General features: G+C 41.8%; 1 protein-coding gene across 1 annotated transcript in view; it reads right to left on the bottom strand.

The window, feature by feature from the left end:
* osgn1 (oxidative stress induced growth inhibitor 1) overlaps positions 1–19204 on the bottom strand; it is a 32772-nt gene extending 13568 nt beyond the window's left edge. The window contains exons 1-4 of the mRNA XM_039797837.1: positions 18987–19204; positions 6548–6610; positions 3978–4114; positions 1806–1997 (exon numbers count right to left, since the gene is read on the bottom strand). Coding sequence (XP_039653771.1) covers positions 1806–1997; positions 3978–4114; positions 6548–6605 — 387 coding nt within the window. The 5' untranslated portion in view covers positions 6606–6610; positions 18987–19204. The remainder of the gene's footprint in view (positions 1–1805; positions 1998–3977; positions 4115–6547; positions 6611–18986) is intronic.
* Between the last annotated feature and the right edge of the window lie 343 nt (positions 19205–19547).

Genomic DNA, 19547 nt, shown 5'->3' with positions numbered 1-19547 from the left:
CCTTGCATCATGTGCACATTGCAACGTCAGTGTGTGCAAATAAGCAGCTGACTGGGGAAACAATGCACACATTACCATACCATACCATACCATACCATACCATACCATACCATACCATACCATACCATACTGTCTGCTAAGCAAATTTGCCTTCATATTTCATGGATAAAGACAGAGACCCTGTTGTGTAATGGGTTTTAGCATGTCAGGAAATTATTATTTATACAACCATTTAGGGATGTTCAATTAATCAAAATGTAATCGTGATTATGATTTAGGCTCCCAATGATTACAAAAACTGAATAATCGAGAGAAACGATTATTTAGCTCATTAAGTTTTGCAAGTTAACTCTTATTTTCTCTTGTGTTCTGAATGAAAAAATGAAGTTTAAATAAGAAAAGTATTTAGGCAAATTTCACAGTTTTAGGCTTTTTAACTGTTGATTTACTTAACCTTTTTTAAGTTCAATAATTGCAACATCTTTCCAAAAGTCAATGAGTAATCGTGTTAATTATCGTGATTTTAATATTGACCGATTATTATTATTTATTTTTTTAAATTTATCGTGGAATAGTCTAAATGTGTGGTTCCCAAACTTTGTCACATCAAGGACCCCTAAACTGGCAGAAATTAGACCATGGACCCCCATTTCATAACATTTTGTCCCAGGGTCCTCCATCTGATAGTATTTAGATGTTTTATTACAGAAAGTGTATGAAACCCATGACCAAAATAGTCATAGATTCTGTCATTGTGTTACTTCTGAGAGAGAGAGACAGAGGGAAAGAGATAGAGAGAGACAGAGAGTGGGAGACAGAGAGAGAGACAGAGGGAAAGAGATAGAGAGAGACAGAGAGAGAGACAGAGGGAAAGAGATAGAGAGAGACAGAGAGAGAGAAACAGAGAGAGAGACAGAGAGAGGGAGAGAGACAGAGACAGAGAGAGACAGAGAGAGAGAGAGGGAGAGAGAGACAGAGAGAGAGAGAGACAGAGAGAGAGAGGGAGAGAAAAAAGAGACAGAGACAGAGAGAGAGGGAGAGAGAACAGAGCAGAGAGAGAGAGAGGGAGAGAGACAAACAGAAAGAGAGACAGAGAAGAGAGAGGAAGAGAGACAGAGAGAGAGGAGACAGAGATAGAGAAAGACAGAGAGACAGAGATGGAGAGAGAGAGAGACGACAGAGAGAGAGAGGGGAGAAAGACAGACGAGAGACAGAGAGAGAGAGACAGAGAGACAGAGAGATGGAGAGAGAGAGACCCTGAACAGAGAGAGAGAGACAGAGAGAGAGAGAGGAGACACATACAGAGAGAGAGGGGAGAGAGAGAGACACAAGCGAGACAGAGAGAGAAAGACAGAGAGACAGAGAGTGGAGAGAGAGAGAGACAGAGAGAGAGAGAGAGAGAGAGAGACAGAGAGAGAAAGACAGAGAGACAGAGAGATGGAGAGAGAGAGACAGAGATAGAGAAAGACAGAGAGAGAGACAGAGAGAGAGAGAGTTAGAGACAGAGAGAGAGACAGAGAGAGAGATAGACAGAGAGACAGACAGAGAGAGACAGAGAGAGAGACAGAGAGACAGAGAGATGGAGAGAGAGAGACAGAGAGAGAGACAGAGAGACAGAGAGAGAGAGAGAGAGTTAGAGACAGAGAGAGAGAGAGACAGAGAGATGGAGAGAGAGAGACAGAGATAGAGAAAGACAGAGAGACAGAGACAGAGACAGAGAGACAGAGACAGAGAGACAGAGACAGAGAGAGACCCCACTGGTCTAACTAATCACTAATCCGTGGATCGGTATCCTAGCAACGTACATGCCAGGCTCCTCCAGGCGGACCCTTCCCCAGCACCAGGTGTGGGATGGCGCGCTCCGGCTCGTATCGCCATTCCAACGGAGACGTGTGGTCCAATCCGAAGTCACTGTCGGGCAGCAGCAGCGAATCAAAGAGCACGGCCACGGGATTGGACGACCGTCCCTCCAAACCCTCGCACAGGTACTCCAGGTCCTGGACAGAGAGGGGGGGGGGGGGAACTATAGCTAAGTCTCCATCCACTTGTCAGTCGAATTATCTGAAATTCGGTAAATAAACCTCCTGTGAACAAAGCTGAGTGTGAAAGAGTGTTTCCATCCGACGGCTTTAAAGCGAATAAAAACCTGTTACGTAATGACGTCACCTGCTGTTTTGCGATTAAATTGGTATATCGCAATTGATTTGAGACATTTTTAAGGTGTTTCCGTTCATTTTCGCACTGAATCGCACAACATTGCAACTGACAGACTGTCATTGCACTTAGGGAAACCGGAGTGCATCCTATTTGGCACCAAACGTAAGTTACAAAAGGCATCTGCATTAAAAGTTATATGTAACGAAAATGAAATTGAGGCAAAGAATTCTGTTATTTATTTAGGTATTATATTGGACCAAACATTGTCAGGATACTCCATTGCAGAGAAATTACTGAATAAAAGTGCCTGCAAATTGAAATTTTTATACCGTAATACAAGACAGTTTGACTCCAAAATAAAAAAACTCCTCGTCTCAGCAATCATTCAATGCCATTTGGACTATGCATGCTCAGCATGGTACAGTGGCCTAACGATGAAAATGAAAAACAAGATGCAGATTATGCAAAATAATATGATCCGTTTTATACTGTCTAAACCTTCTAGGTATCATGTGGGAAGACATGAGTTTAAGAGGGTTGAGTTCCTGCCTGTTAAGCTTAGGGTTGAACAACTTAAACTCAATCATATGTACAGTATTATTAATGGTGTAGCCCCAAAGTATTTGGGATTTCAGATTTTAATGGTACATACTCAACATGCCCATGAGACTAGGGCCAGTGTCCGGTCATGTAAGGTGCCATGTGTGAATAGCGAAGCCAGAAAATCCTTTTTTTATACAGGAATTATTTTATGGAATAGTCTTCCACTTCATATCAAAATGGCAGTAACGAAAAGGGATTTTAGACATAAAGTTAGGGCCTACTTATGGAATAAAATAGATAATTAGGGGGAAATAAAATCTAGATCGGGGACAGGGAAATTTATTGTTTGGTAGGTCATGGTGTTTTAGCTTGTTTTTTTGATGTGTAGTTTTATTTTTTATTGTTTTAATCTTAGGACTGTATGTGTTTGCATGTGTTGTATGTCCTGTTCTCTTACATCAGGGACCATGTTGGAAAAAAGTGTTTCTCGCTTTTACATGTTATCCCTTGGATCCCCTTGTTGTCTTTCTATATCCATAAATAAACCAAACCAAACCAAACCAAACCAAACATTCAAGCGAACTTTTGCGAACAAGGTTTTGCTAGACGACAGCAGTTGTTGTTAATATCAGAAGCCGAGGAAGCTGCGATGGGCCTTTGGCCGAGGATCTGATCCAGCTCATCAGAAAGGGGGAACTTGCCTTTTATTTTCCCTTTTTGGAGACATGTATCGCTGTTTGAGCGCCTTCCATTTACTCCGCGGGACGTCCCACGGCTTGTCTTAACCTTTGTTGGTCATTTCCTTTGAGAGTTCCTGATAAATTTTGGCTTTTCTTAGATTTTTTTGCTATCTAAAACAGCCGTTATATTTTGCTCGTAAATTAAATTCTAAAAGTCTCTCGTCTCCTCGTGGATCCACTTCCATCATGTCTTTGTTGACGCCCGTCATGTGTGCAAACAGAGAGGAAATACTGGGCGGGAGTGGACTACAACTTCTTCTTCTTCGTTTTGTGGCGGGTTGCAACCATAAAATGACCTAAAACTTAATCGCAATTCATTAATTTATTCGGCAAATAACGTTTCCATCAGCGTTTTTCGCATAAGCCGTATATATCGATCAAGAGCTGTGTTAGATTGCTGTTTATTGACTACAGTTTGGCCTTCATGATCCTTCATTGAATTAAATTAAATTGATACAACTTTTTGGAACTACCTACTGTATATGTGTGTGTGTGTGTGTGTGTGTGTGTGTGTGTGTGTGTGTTTCTGTGTGTTACCTGCTCCAGCAGCGACAGGTGAGGCTGCTCTCCCAGTTTGCTGTGCAGCAGGGGGTTGGGATGGGACGCCTCAGGTGACAGGTAGGGGGTGTAACCTGACAACAGGTAGGACAGACAGATCCCCGATGGACCGTTACCTTAGAAACAGAAACAGAGAGAGATGGAGAGAGAGAGAGAGAGACAGACAGAGACAGGGAGACAGAGAGAGGGAGAGAGAGAGAGAGAGACACAGAGAGACAGACAGAGAGAGAGAGAGAGACAGGGAGAGAGAGAGAGAGACAGAAAGAGAGAGAGACACAGAGAGACAGACAGAGAGAGAGAGATACAGAGACAGACAGAGACACAGAGAGGGAGAGAGAGAGACAGACAGAGACAGGGAGACAGAGAGAGAGAGAGGGAGGGAGAGAGAGAGGGAGGGAGAGAGAGAGAGAGACAGGGAGAGAGAGAGAGACAGGGAGACACCGAGAGAGGGAGAGAGAGAGAGAAAGAGAGACAGAGGGAGGGAGAGAGAGACAGAGACAGGGAGAGAGAGAGAGACAGGGAGACACAGAGAGAGGGAGAGAGAGAGAGAGAGAGAGGGATAGATAGAGAAAGACAGAGAGAGAGGTAGAAGAGGTAGAGAGAGACAGAGAGAGACAGACAGAGAAAGAGAGAGAGAGACAGACAGACAGACAGACAGAGAGAGAGAGGGAGACAGAGAGAGAGAGACAGACAGAGAAAGAGAGAGACAGAGAAAGAGAGAGAGAGACAGACAGAGAGAGAGAGGGAGACAGAGAGAGAGACAGACAGAGAAAGAGAGAGACAGAGAAAGAGAGAGAGAGACAGACAGACAGACAGACAGAGAGAGTGAGCGAGAGACAGAGTGAGAGAGAGAGCGAGAGAGAGAGACAGAGAGAGAGTTAGTTTCAGTGGGACTGACAGGTTGTTGTAGCTAAGCAGTGTGGTTGGTTGTGGCTGATTATTAACCCACATCATGTTCTGGTAGCTGTTATTGTGTGTGTGGTTACTGTGTGTGTGTGTGGTAGTTGTTGTTATTGTGTGTGTGGGAGCATTGTGTGTTTGTAACATTTGCATAAATTAGGTGTAAAGAAACGAGTGCAGAAAACACAAATAGCCACAGCTGCACAGCCACTGTGGAGCTGACAAAAAAAAAATAACTCTTGCAGCATGACTCGGCAAGTCTGAATGACACACCTTAACCTGTACACAGACTCAGCAAAAGTGCACGCCCACACACACACACACACACACACACACACACACACACACACACACACACACACACACACACACACACACACACACACACACGGGACAAATGCAAAGCAGTAAATACTCCTATTCGCCTGCTCATGATGACTAATGGATATCACACTTTCAATTTTTAAGAAACCGACTGAAAGTTTTACAACGAAATAAAACATTTGCACACAAATACAGTGACTATTTGAGGACTCTGTAATAAAATACTTAACATAAGTAAAAAAATAAATAATTAGATAGTGATATTTTGCCTTTTTTTTGCAGGTTTATATAGTTGCCCTGTAATGTGTATAATATAAACTTTCATTCTCTCTCTTGTGGTGAGTGGCCAACCTTGTAATTCTGTGCAACAATGCCTCATGCACTTCCTGCTGTAGCTTATGTCAACACTTTCTATGAAGTATTTAGACATTTTTAGCAAATCATCGTGTGAATCACTGACTTCTTCCACAAACACTGTGCTTTCCTGTGTTGTAACAACGTTCCTTCTATCGCAGCTGGACCAAAACCCTCCTCACTCACTACTCTGCCACTCCTTCTTTACCAATTTTTGGCAGCTCTGTATGACATTTGGCACCATTTGCTCTCATTTGTATGACAGTAAAGTGAATATCTTTTGAGTTGTGGAGAAAACAAGACACTTGAGGACGTCATCTTGGGCTTTTGGGGAACACTGATCGACATTTTTTACCATTTTCTGACATTTTATACACCAAACCAAACCAAAAGAAATGATCAAGAGATGAATCGGCGATGAAAATAATCGTTAGTTGCAGCCCTACACGAGATAGTTAATCCATCAACAGCGTGTGTGTTGTAATGTTTGTCGAGCTAGGCTTAATAGTTACCTGGTAATGCAGCTGAGAGTGTGAAATGTTGTTTTATCGGTGGTGCGTTCAGGTGCTTGGGAGAAGGTAGGAAAAAGGGGAGTTGGGCTGTTTCATAGATAGAAGTTATCACCTAAGCAAATCTAGCTGCTTCTGCTTCAAGGTTTCCCACTGCATAATCAAAATGACAACATGCAATTATGCATGTAACGTGTGTGTGTGTGTGTGTGTGTGTGTGTGCGTGTGTGTGTGTGTGTGTTAGGGGTGGAACGGTACATGTATTCATATTGAACGGAAACGGTACGGGCATCACGGTTATGAATTTACACAGAGAATACACGGTATAAAAATAAATTAAATTAATTAATGTAATGTGGAACTACTGTTAGATACGCGGGTTCTTTAGGGACACCTGTGTACCGTTCCACCCCTAGTGTGTGTGTGTGTGTGTGTGTGTGTGTCTGTGTGTGTGTTTCTTACCGATGATCACCACAGGCAAAATCTCTCCAGGGATAATTTCTTTATCATGAAGGTCCATTTTGACTGAGGAGAGAAAGACAGTATTACTAGAGATCCCTGGCTTAGCTGTACTACAGTGTAGTAGTATTACAGTGTAGTATGACTGCTTTGTAGTGTCAGGCAGTACTGACAGTATTTACCGCTCAAAAGTAAAGATAAAAACTTGATTTGATGGAGAAGGCGCCCCTGTAGCAAAATATGCGAGCACAAATTCACATTTTCTATACAGACCGTGCAACAACTCTACAGTTTAAATAAAGAATTATTATCATTATCATCCATGCAAAATCAAAATACGTTATATTATCTCTAACGGAGATAGTAGAGTACGGGTGAATGAGTTAATCATTGCCAAGTCCAGTCACCAGTCACATGGGTCAGTCAGTACATTTCCACTGACCACACACACACACACAGACACACAGACACACACACACACACACACACACACACACACACACACACACACACACACACACACACACACACAGTCTGACCTCATAGTTTAACATAGCAACATGACCTGACTAAACAAAGACTCTCATCTCCACACACACTTGAGAGCAGTGTGTGTGTGTGTGTGTGTGTGTGTGACCTGAGCGAGAGATGAAAGAGGGCTACACACACAACTAACTATCAATGGTCCAGAATCTACAGATACAGAAAATATTCTTCTAGAAATGTTTGAAAACGTAAAGCCATACGGAATTTTTGCTACTTGGAAAATGTATAGGTATATACATAAATAGGGATGGGCGATATGGCCTAAAATCCATATTGTGATATACATTGCAGCCTCTTGCGATAACGATATATATTGCGATATATAAATTATAATAGAACCATTTCAGACCAGGTTACATAGACCCTAAGGAAAACCAAACTGCTAAATGTATTATTTTTTTTTTAAAAGAGAAAGAAACATAGTATGTAGTTTTGAGAACATTTATTGTTCAAAACTGTAATTATACATCATAATGTTGCAGATGAATAAAATTCAAGTACACTAGTTGCAGAGACTTTGACAAAGAAAAAGCTTAAAGTATTGGGTTTCTTTCCTTTAGTGCAAACCATTCTAAAAGGCACTACGCTTAGTTTAAGTCCTTGGTTCTTAAATGCCACCCAAGATGCAGAGAACAGGAACAACTGGTGTCTGTTTAGTTAAGGAACAGACACTGTACTGGAAATACTTTAAGTATTAGGCAAAGATGCACAGATACTTTAAATAAAAACATATTTCAAACAAAGTTTCTTACCTGCAGCCTAATGTAACGCATTTGAGAGCGCCCCACACACACACACACACACACACACACACACACACACACACACACACACACACACACACACACACACACACACACACACACACACACAAGAGTTGGGACTTTTTGCAAGTTGTTAGCAACACCATCCGGCGGCCTCTATTGTAGGGCAATTTTGTATCGTTTATATTGCATATCGTCTATATCGCCCATCCCTATACATATATATATATATATATATATATATATATATATATATATATATATATATATATATATATTGTTTCCACAACTGACTTACGGGGAAGGCTAAAAGTGGCCACAGCGGTGACTTCAGGGAAGCAGGAGGATAGGATTTTCCAGTGTTGGTGTTTCTCCGTCACAACCGACTCCGAGTCTGGAAAGGAGCAGCTGCAGGCCACCGGTAAGCTAGCGTTACCCCGTGTCTTTAGCTGCATGCTACCAGACGGTAAGCTACGCTGTGTCTGAATTGCCGATTCTGCTTGTGATTTCAATACTTAAAATCGACAGCTTAATTCGATCTATTTTCTTTTCTTTTTTCGCCCCAAAACGCTCATGATGAGGATGTAAAAAGGTTTCTTTTTTTCTGCTCTTTCTGAGTTTAGACAATAACTTAGTTTGGACTATAAATATGACCAATACCTCATGGATGCATCACATGATTTATACTAGTAGCCAGGGACCGCCACACAATACAGTTCATTTAGCCAATCACAGGAACAGCCCACAGGGCACGCTGTGAGGTCATATTTCACCACAACATGCATGTGCTCAAACAAGCACACCTCCTCTTCTAAAGTTACACTTCACTAAATTAAAAAAAGGTGGCCGACTCGTGATAGACTGCCAGCTGGTATACGTAACCGCGCGATTAATGCATAATGTGTGCAGATAGCACGCCACTTTGGCTTTTTAAAAAAAGGGATATGAAAATGTTCTACCGAGTCAACCGATGTCACGTTGTTGCAGCAGAGAAACAGGACTTGAATCTTGACGTTGAGAGCTAGATCGGGATCTTCTCTTTCTACTAAAATTCAGCGTTTATTCACTGAATTAGGGCTGCAGCTATCGATTATTTTAGTAATCGAATATTCTACCGATTATTCCATCGATTAATCGAGTAATCGGATAAGAAATACTTAGTAAGAAATAATTAGTAAACAGCAATAGTAAATATTTATTATTGCTGTTTACTAAAAAAAAGGAAACCTGTCGCTTGTTATATACAAAAGACAGGTTTCCTTTTTTAGAAAAAGCAAAAAATTGTATTGCCAAATTCCAAGACCCTTAAAAAAACAACAACAACATTACAATAGTACATTTCTGGTGGCCCAAATGTTTATACTTTTCACCCCCTTCCCCTTCTTGCCTCTGGCTCTTTACACTGGATATGCAAAAGAGCTGTTCACTGACCAGAGGGTTTACAGCAGGGCTACTCAACTACACTGTTCTGGGGGACACATTTTCAGAAGCCTAATACACAGTGATGAGCATAGCTATATCTATGGTGAGGAGAAAGAATAAAGAATAAATGATGACGTCATTCACGTGCATATTCAGTAGCCATGCTGGGGGGAGGAGCCGGTTTGTCTTCGGCAGCAGCTAGCTAAGTTTCCAAAGATTAGTAGCAAACTAATAAACAGTTAGACTACAAACCGACAGCTTTCGTTTTAGCTTGTTGGTAAAACAAGGCTATTAGCAGAGTAGCGTGCTGTAGGCTAGTTGTGTAAAACAGCGCGGCGGACGAGTCATATTTCAAAGAGTCATATTTCACAGGGTAGGACGGCCATGCTTTCCCTTGCTTTTTCTTGCCTGGACCATCCAACATACATACGATAAGATAGACCTTTATCGTCTCCTCCGAGAAATTCGTCTTGGGCAGTCGAGAAAACTAAAATGGCGACGCATCGCACATAAACACACAATGAACATACAGGAAACATGCATAAAACATTAAGCACACATTACCTCATCCATCATGTTCAATAAACATTCAATAAACCTCACACAAGACCCCATAGCTCCCCCCACACTCACAGAGGGAAGAGAACCAACTGCACATTCTCCCCATCATACTGCATTTAATTCTACCCAGATTGCACATTTCCCATTAAATCATGCTGTCATCAATAACTTATCAATGCCATATCAAATTAAATATATTGCACCAATGCCCTAGCAAATATTGCACATCCTTCAACCATAATGGTGAGCACCACAAATATTACCTACGCTTAAACTCAGCACATGTTCCACCAAAACCAGTTCCTTCCCGAGACTATTTAGCAGAGGCACCGTGGCTCCGTCCGGAGCTTAGCCCCGCCCACGACGATTGTGATTGGTTTAAAGAGATGCCAATATACCAGAGCACGTTTTCCTCCCATCCAGGAATGCTGTGTGGACTAGCCAGACCCTCCTCTGCAGCGCTGTGGAGGAAGGTCTGGCAATGCGAGACTGTTCAAGATGCGATTTGAATCGTGGGGGAGTCCTCACTGCCTCCCCGATGAAATTGGTGGCAGCCAATTTATTTCTCAAAGAACTTTTTATCAAGTTTTGGAACTGCGACTTTAGTTTGATGGACAGGTTACCAAACCAAGCTATGATGCCATAACGAAAAATAGATTCAATGGTTGCCTTATAAAACAGTAGCATGATGTCTTTGTCCAAGCTAATTTAATACTTTATAATAGGGGTGTGACGAGACACTCGCTCACGAGACAAGACGAGACACGAGATTGGGGTCACGAGAGCGAGACGCGATTTTAACACTAATTTAAAGAAAACTTCAGTTAAGAAATATGACTAGGATAAATAGTCTTTACTCAGAGAACCAAGGTTACAAGCTAGGGGTGTGACGAGACGCTTACTCCACGAGACGAGACACATCACGAGATTGGGTTCATGAGAACGAGACGAGATTTCGTCGAGGTGAAAAGTTGTCTCGGGAGGCGCATGTGATGTCAGCGGGGGGCGTGGAATTACTGTTGAAGATCCCCTGCCACTTTTAAATCATTTGTGTGGCAACATTTTGGTTTTCCCAAATGAGATAAAAGAGTGATAGAGTACAGCGAACACTAATATTAACATTAGAAAGAAATGCCGTATACCGCGGCATTTCTTTCTTACAATGTTTACATATCGTGTTCGTCTTGTCTGACACTCTTTCACTCTTTTCACCTCGACGAGAAATCTCGTCACGCGAGATCTCGTAAAACGAGATCTCGTCACACCCTTACTTTATAACCTTCCTTTTTCTTTTCTTTTTGTAGTAGGCTATTTTAATATTCACAACTGCCAGACAAGCCCACCTACAAATGAACAAACTGGGCTCCTCCTTCAGCTCCTCCCCTCACACGCTATCTTTATAGATGGAAAAGGGCTCAAGCCCTGAACTATCGCCCATGCACAAGACAATCTACAACTTGTCCACTCCACGAACAAAATGTAGACGCTGACTTATCAAACACATTCCACCTGATGAGACCACTGCAACCGACAGTCTTATACGCTGTTACGTGCTCGAACTAGCACACACCTTCTATTTGGAGCGTGCTGTGACCTCCCACATACCTTGGACTGAAGAGCATTTCTTTGTTGAAGCAGCGTGCCTGTTTCCACCACTTTCCAACCTCTTATATCTCCTGCAAAGTCAAAGGCCTTCATAATGGTGTTTACATTTGCCAAAATGTTGATTTAAATGAGGCTATCTGCACGAAAGTAAACAGTATTACGAATCTGACCAGAAACTTGACGGCAATTTTTCGGTATATGGCCGTTATTGATATTCTGAAATTCTACAGACATGCTGAGATCTCATAGCCAGCCTCTTTGACGAAGCAGTGAAATCTAATTAGTTTGTGCACAAACGCTGAGCACACTTAATGCTCATTTTTCTAATTTTTCCTGCAAAAAACAGAACTCTCTCTGTCTTTATTCCTACGTATCATAACCCAGCTGAACGCAACTCGGTGTCTGTGGTGGCACGAGGGGTTAAAACATCACGTGTCGCGTTTTTGTTAAAACTTTAATGAGCGAAATATAAAATATCCATGATGTCAACTGTGATCTCACTCGTGTGCACTTGCAGTAGGGTCGGGCGGGGTGAGGCCGTGGGCAGCAGTGCATAGCGGGCAGCTTTCCACAATCTGCAGAGTCATGCTTACACATGACTCTACAGACCCACCCGAAAAGGAGGGAGGGAGAAAGGAGCAGAAACGAGTGAGAGAAGGAGAGAAGTTGGTAGAGAGAGATAAAGCAGGTTACATAAGAGCAGTGCAGAGGTTGGCTGCAAGCCCTGACCAGAGTGTGTTTTATAGCCAAAAAGGTTTAGCGCGCACACGCACACACACACACCCAGACACACACACACACACACCCAGACACACACACCACACACACCCAGACACACACACACACACACACACACACACACACACACACACACACACACACACACACACACACACACACACACACACACACAGAGAGAGTATGTGACTACGTGCGGCCCTACTGGTCCAGTTTCCTTTTGGAACTGACTTGACAGGATAATTAGGCTTCTTTCATTTATTTTTTGGCAGAAATGTTAAAGTATGTCTGCCAAGAAAAGGTGACTAATGCAACTGAACAGGACCCCAGTCTTCAGAGTCAGTGGAGCCTATTGTTTTCTCTGTTTATTCATTTTAAAAAAATAAATAAAATCTGACCTGGAACTTCACTGTTCGTCTGGTCTGTCTTATATTTCATATCACTGGAAACATATATGTTGAATCTGAACTGTGTGACCACGGCTGCAAGAAACCTTTTTAACAAACCTGCTCCCTCGGAGCTTGAGTATAAGATCAGAATCAGACAGTAATTTTAGGAATGAAGGTGCAGAAATACTCTCCTATGTAAGAGCACACTCCTCCTTTCTCTGAAAACAAGGCATTGTGCTGTACAATACTAAAGCAGTTTCAGTAAAGCTCCTTCAGTAATTAATACATTGTTGTCGCTTATAATATATATAGTTTTTCCACTGTTATTGTTGGGTATCCAAGGAATTATGGACTCAAACCCTGATAATATCTCACCCTATTTCCCAATCTTCCTTCTAAAATCTCTTAAAGTCCCAGTGTGTAACGTGTTTTAGTTCACCAACTTGTCCTTTTTCATGAATATTTACCTCCACCATCAACTCCCAGTGTTCCTATTGGCTGGAAATTTAAGATTTGTGTTTGCATGAACTTGGGTAGACGCTCCATATTCATGCTGCATCTAGAAATATGTTAACTGGTAAGATACATACAGGACATACTGTTCCGTCTTTTGCGTTTTCTCTGTCACATGATAACCTCCCAGCTGCTGCTAATGCTGCTAATGCTGCTAATGCTGCTAATGCTGCTAATGCTGCTAATGCTGCTAATGCTGCTAATGGGTATCGTAGCTTCTCTGCCCCGGTGGCTAGTTTGAAGAAGGAAACATGGAGGACCACACATATTCAAAATCCAAATTTCAGGAACAGGAGTCTTCTTCTTCTACTCCCAGAAAAAGGAGATTGAAAAGAGCAAGAGACCGGCTTTTTGAAGCGTGAAGGCTACCGTAGCTGTAATACCTACTTTGAACTGTGTGGCGCGAGAGAGCTGATTGTTGATATATGATCTCAACGCTAGATGGGAGAAACTCCCACACATTGGACCTTTAACCATGTTTCCAAACTCTGCAGCAATCTTCAGTAAGAGACTGCAGGAAATCCATAACTTAAATTGTGGCTGTGTGCTGGTTAAAGTTACTTTCGCTGCACCACCCTTTGCAAAACTTGTTTTAATTTTTTTTGAAAATGGCACTTTTAGATGTTTTGAGTACCACGAAGAGAAGGGAACTCCATTCACCTTCACTGTAATCTCAAAACCATGGGAAAATACAACTCACACTGCCGTCTGCTGGATATGTTTTGATGCTTTTCTGTGACTGATGCGTTATTAATGTACTTTTTTTCTGTCATTTATTCCTGTAAATTTACTTTCAGGTAACGATTTGTTTGGCTAGTGTTTATCAGCCTTTATCAGGTGTTCTCAGTAACCACGTTCTTCTTCTCAGCTGACTCAAAGTTACTTCCAAACCAGACGGCTGTCTGTTTTATTTGTTTGTCGCATCAATGGACAAAAAATGAGCCAAATGTTGGCAGTAATAACACTCGGTTTATCAGGTGCATCACATAACTTATTAACAACAAACCTGTGACAATAATAACAAAGCAGTGGTTGCCTAGGGGGTTAAGCAAGCGCGCTTATGACCGGGAGGTTGTTGGTTCAATTCCCAGACCGGCAGGATGAAAAAAAAGTCTGCGTGGGGAAAATGGGAGCTTGTTATGTAATTAAAAAATAAGCACTTCTTCCTTCAAACATAATTGCAGGCATGTATGTGCCAGCTCACAAGTATGTGTGGGCGTGCGGCAATCAGTCGACACTGTTTGACACAATCGGTAATTAGAATACAAATAGGTTTTTCTGTTGAGTCATGCCTCTCTCACACACTCCACGTAACCCAGCTGCTGATAGTCTGCCAGGCTATCTCGCTCACAGCGATTGCCCGCCCGATGCCCTGGAGCCAGTAAAAGTTACACTGGACCAGTTTTCGAGCCAGTGCTCGAAAAAGAAGTGAGCGAGCGGCCTGCGTCTTCTCTACTCGCAGAGACTTCCCTCTGCAGCGTGAATACACACACACACACAGAGGAAATGGCACTTAAAAAAAATTTATTAAAGAGCTGAAACTTGACTAAAGAAATTCCTGAAGTTGGCTGGCAGAATCTCCAACACAAAGTCAAAGAACTGGATCTTCAAGTTTTCACTGGATGGCTGAAAAATCAGTAGTCTGGCTCAACTGCTGCTAGGTGCGATACAGCCTGACATCCCGCTACCGGGGCCTAGCGCCACCTAAGACGGTTGTGATTGGCCAGAGCGAACACCCACATGTGTACATGTGTAAACTCTCTCTGGGCCTTTCTGTATCTGTGTCCCACTCAGAGGCTTCAGCAGAGGCTACTCGCATCATCTCAGCCACGGGTGAGGTCCCACCAGTCCCTGCGCCATTCGTATGATTTTGTCGACTAATCGATTAGTTGATGAAATCGAACAGATCTGTAAAACCAAGTTTCTTCATAAGGAATCATGCAACAGCACCACTTTAAACTTTAAAATCACGTGTTAACCAGAGATGGGCTTAGAAGTTTCTTGGAAATAAGTCATACAGCATGAAAGAGCATTAAAAAAAACATGACAGAAGAAGCTTAATCAGCGAGAAGCAGAGTGTAATGTTAGTCAATGCTAACGTTAACAAATTCTCCACAATTTGGCAATAATTCACACTGCAATAACCCACCAGTGAAATGGGGATGTGTACAGAAAGCTTTTGGTTTCTAGGGTCAGTCTGGCTAATCTCAGTGGCCACACGGCTAATGAGATTTTAATTATCTGCCCACTGGTCTGTGGAGGCAGCCGAAGTCCAGTTAGAAGCCTAATAAACTGGCCTGTAGTGATACAGACAGGTAGGGATTGAAAATCAGTATGTATCGTGATTTTTATTTTGTGTGCTGATTTTTTAAATCGATTCCTTTCCTCAAATTTCCTCTTTGATTTTTTTCAATTTAGATTTTCACCAACGAGTCACCTAAATATGTCCCGTTTATACGTCACAGCGCAAGTTTCCAGCAAAACGGAGCGAAAGCAGAAAATGCAGAAATAAATGTTAATGTGATGTGCATTCTTCTTAGAAAACTATTTGTTTTTAGAAATGTCTCATGATACATTGTCTCTAGAAGTGGATTATTCAACTTTTGTTGCAGTTAAACCTACATTGTGTAATGTTTTGAGTTCTTACCAAATAAAAACTTTGTTCTTTCACAAATATGTGCTCATTCATGTGTAGTTACTTCCACCAACTAATCAAAGTATTCTCGTAGAATCTGACATTCAGAATCATTCAGAATACATACGGGCGAGTCGCTCGAATGACGGCCGCCATGTAGCGCCTCCATCTTTAAAGTGCTCATATTCTGCTCATTTTCAGGTTCATAATTGTATTTAGAGGTTGTACCAGGTTTAATTTAAAAAAAAACACCATATTTTTGTTGTACTGCACATTGCTGCAGCTCCTCTTTTCACCCTGTGTGTTGAGCTCTCTGTTTTAGCTACAGAGTGAGACATCTCACTTCTGTTCCATCTTTGTTGGGAGTCGCACATGCTCAGTAGGTGCTGCTAGCTTGTCAGTTGTAGAGCATGATGGCGTGCCATGCTAGCAGCTAGGCGAGCATTATAACGTGTGTTACAAAGTGACCCATGTTTGTCTCTGAAGTAAAGGACAAAAGCATATTTCTATCATTAACAAAGATGGTCAAACACTCAATATATCAGGTCTACTAATGAAAAGGTATAAGTTGACAAGCAAAAAACATTAAATTATACATTTTTTGATCAATCAAAAATGACAAATCCACTGGTACCCGATTCTCACGTGAGGATTTCTCACTTCTGGTATTTTTGATAGGATTGTAAACTGAGGATTTGGGAGGTTTTGGACTGTTGCGACACTTTCATTTGACTTTTCAGTCTTCTGGCCTGTAAAAATACCTTCAAATAAAACGATCTGAGGTGTAAAATTACTCTGAACTTCTCCCAACTCCCACTAAGTGAGTCGACCATAAACTACAAAGAGGATGCATGTAGATATTCTTCATTTTTAAGCAGAAAGGTTGGGAACCAATTCATATAAAGTGAATTATATTGCTGCCCTCCAGAAAGGCAAGTGAATGAGTCACATTTACAAGTCTACAGAAAGGTAGCTTATGTAACAGCATTGTGTGCATTAATCATTATAATTAAATAATATAATATACATTATTTTGAAATGGGCCATACTGCAAAATGAGTCAGTCTACTTCTAATCCTTTCCTACTTTTACTTAAGTAACTTTTTTTTTTAAATGCAGGCTCAGCCCCTAATGAGAATGTGACCTTGCTGAATCAGTAATTTCAGTAGCTGATAATCTCTAAACTACTGAAGAACAACATCAGCTAATGTTGTTTTTCTGACACTATGCTGGAACTAAAGCTGACACTTCACAAGTCTCAGTGATAACGACCACTGTGACACAATGTTCTAACTATCAGCAACTTTAGCTGCTTGTGTTTCAATTTGGGCTCCAATCTAATCTAATCTAATTCCCTGGTGGTCTAGTGGTTAGGAGTCAGGCACTCTCACCACCGCGGTTAAAGTATGGTGCTGGACTGGTAGCTGGAGAGAGGTGCCAGCTCACCTCCTGGGCACATACTACTACTACTACTGCACACAGGGAACATACTACTACTACTACTGCTGTACACAGGGAACATACTACTACTACTACTGCTGCACACAGGGAACATACTACTACTACTACTGCACACAGGGAACATACTACTACTACTACTGCACACAGGGAACATACTACTACTACTACTGCACACAGGGAACATACTACTACTACTGGTGTACACAGGGAACATACTACTACTACTACTACTGCTGTACACAGGAAACATACTACTACTACTACTGCTGTACACAGGGAACATGCTACTACTACTACTGCTGTACACAGGGAACATACTACTACACACAGAGAACATACTACTGCTGGGTTACAGGTGCATAGCATCGGAGACAGACCCACAGGATATTAAACCTGTTTCAAGCCCTTTGAACCTGTAACTGTTGGTCCTCTGTCACTAACAGACAAGTTTACAAACTCTCACTTGAAGCACTAATATGTATTTAAAAAAAAAATAAAGTTTAGTTTTTTTATTATTATCATTTTTAGGGGGCTGAGATGAAATTTAGGAGGGCTTGAGCCCCCCTAAAAGGGATCTAAAATCGCCAATGTGCAGGACTTTTACTTGTAACAGAGTATTTGTAAACTGTGGTATTGCTACTTTTACTTAAGTAAATGATCTGAGTACTTCCTCCACCACTGGTGGTTGCAGTCATGCGTACTTATGTTTGTGTTACCTGCAGCGGTGGGAGAAGTATTCAGTCGTAAACTAACTAAGTAAAAGTACTGCATTCAAAATCATCCTTAAGTACAAATAGATTATCAGCTAAATGTAGTTTACTTAAAGCTACATTGTGTAAGAATTTCTCCCATCTAGCGATGAATTGTATATGACAACCAACTGAATATTACTTTCTAGCCGTTCCTCCTACGGTGGCCGAACCCAAAATCATCTCTTAGTATCTCCATCGTTTACACGCAGCTGTTCTAGCCACTCCAATATTAACTTTGGTCTTAAGTAATTACACATGAATGAGCAAATATTTGTGAAAGATCAAAGTTTTTGTTTGATAAGAATCAACTCAAAAGATTACACAATGTAGGTTTATATATATATATATATATTTGGTTTTAAGTTATTTTTAATAAATCAATTCTTAGGCATTGCACACTGAAATGACAGCTTATCTTTTTCACTTATGACATTTTCACACAGTTGCCGTTGCAGTGTATTTATGAATGACATCAAATGACAACAAGGGGCCAGGCTGTTGCAATGGAAGTCCATTAAAAAAACAGGTCGTCTTCCAGGCTGCCTGGAAGGCGCTTAGGGTTAGGACTAGGGTTAAGGTTAAGGTTAGGGTTAGGGTTAGGGTTTAGGTACCTTGAAATCTACGGACGCAGTGCTGCCTTGAAGTCGACGTTGGGGGCTTAAACTATCATCGAGCGAATGCAGGACTTGCACTTGTACTTATTCTACCTATTGGCTGAATGAGACACTGGGAAAAGTCCTAGTATGTGACTGATATGCAACCTGTCTGTCTGTCTGTCTGTCTGTCTGTCTGTCTTGTCTGTCTGTCTGTCTGTCTTGTCTGTCTGTCTGTCTGTCTGTCTGTCTGTCCAGACCAGCCGCCCACCCTCCGGTGAACTGCATGACTCATATCACGACTGATATCACGTCAGAGTGAGCTGACCACACAGACCTGCGCTCACCGCGCGCCGTTACCGCACATTTACTGTTAGAAATAAAGCTCAGTAACACGCCGCCGAGCCATGCGTTACAGTTAACGCACTCCGCTGCATATGAATTCAAGATGAAGGTTACTCACAGATATTTCCTGGTGGTGGTGCAGCTATCTGCGTCCTCCTCCAGCTATCAGAAGAAGAGGAAGAAGAGGAAAAAATGAGCGTGTTTTCTTTTCGTCCTCTCAGTCATTCATTTCTCAGCTTTTGTTCCACGCTCTTCGTTCGGTTTCTTCCCGGAACATGTGCAACGAGAAGCTCCAGCCGCCCGCTCACACTCAGAGCCGCACATTCACAGATTATATAGCGCTACCAGACAGCCCGGCCCGCCGACCAATCAGCAGCGAGCTTCGCTATGATCGGCGCTTCACCCCTCCCCTCCCCCACCCGCGGTGTCGTCACAAGGACACGAGGATGACGTAAATCACGGAAGTAGCCGAGAGCTCCTGTTAGGTAACAGCAGAGCCGAGCCGGTCTACGGAGAGACTTATTATATAATTATTGGAAATTCTTTGGTAATAGAGATCCAGAGGTGGAGGAAGTACTAGTATATATATATATATATATATATATATATATATATATATAGTGAAGCAAATACTTTATAGTATTTCTACACTATAGTATTGCTGCTTTTACTTAAGTAA

Source organism: Perca fluviatilis, chromosome 4 (genome assembly GCF_010015445.1).
Source record: "Perca fluviatilis chromosome 4, GENO_Pfluv_1.0, whole genome shotgun sequence".
Lineage (NCBI taxonomy): Eukaryota > Metazoa > Chordata > Actinopteri > Perciformes > Percidae > Perca > Perca fluviatilis.
The sequence above is the reverse complement of the archived record's forward strand: the minus strand, read 5'-3'. Positions and strand labels throughout refer to the sequence as shown.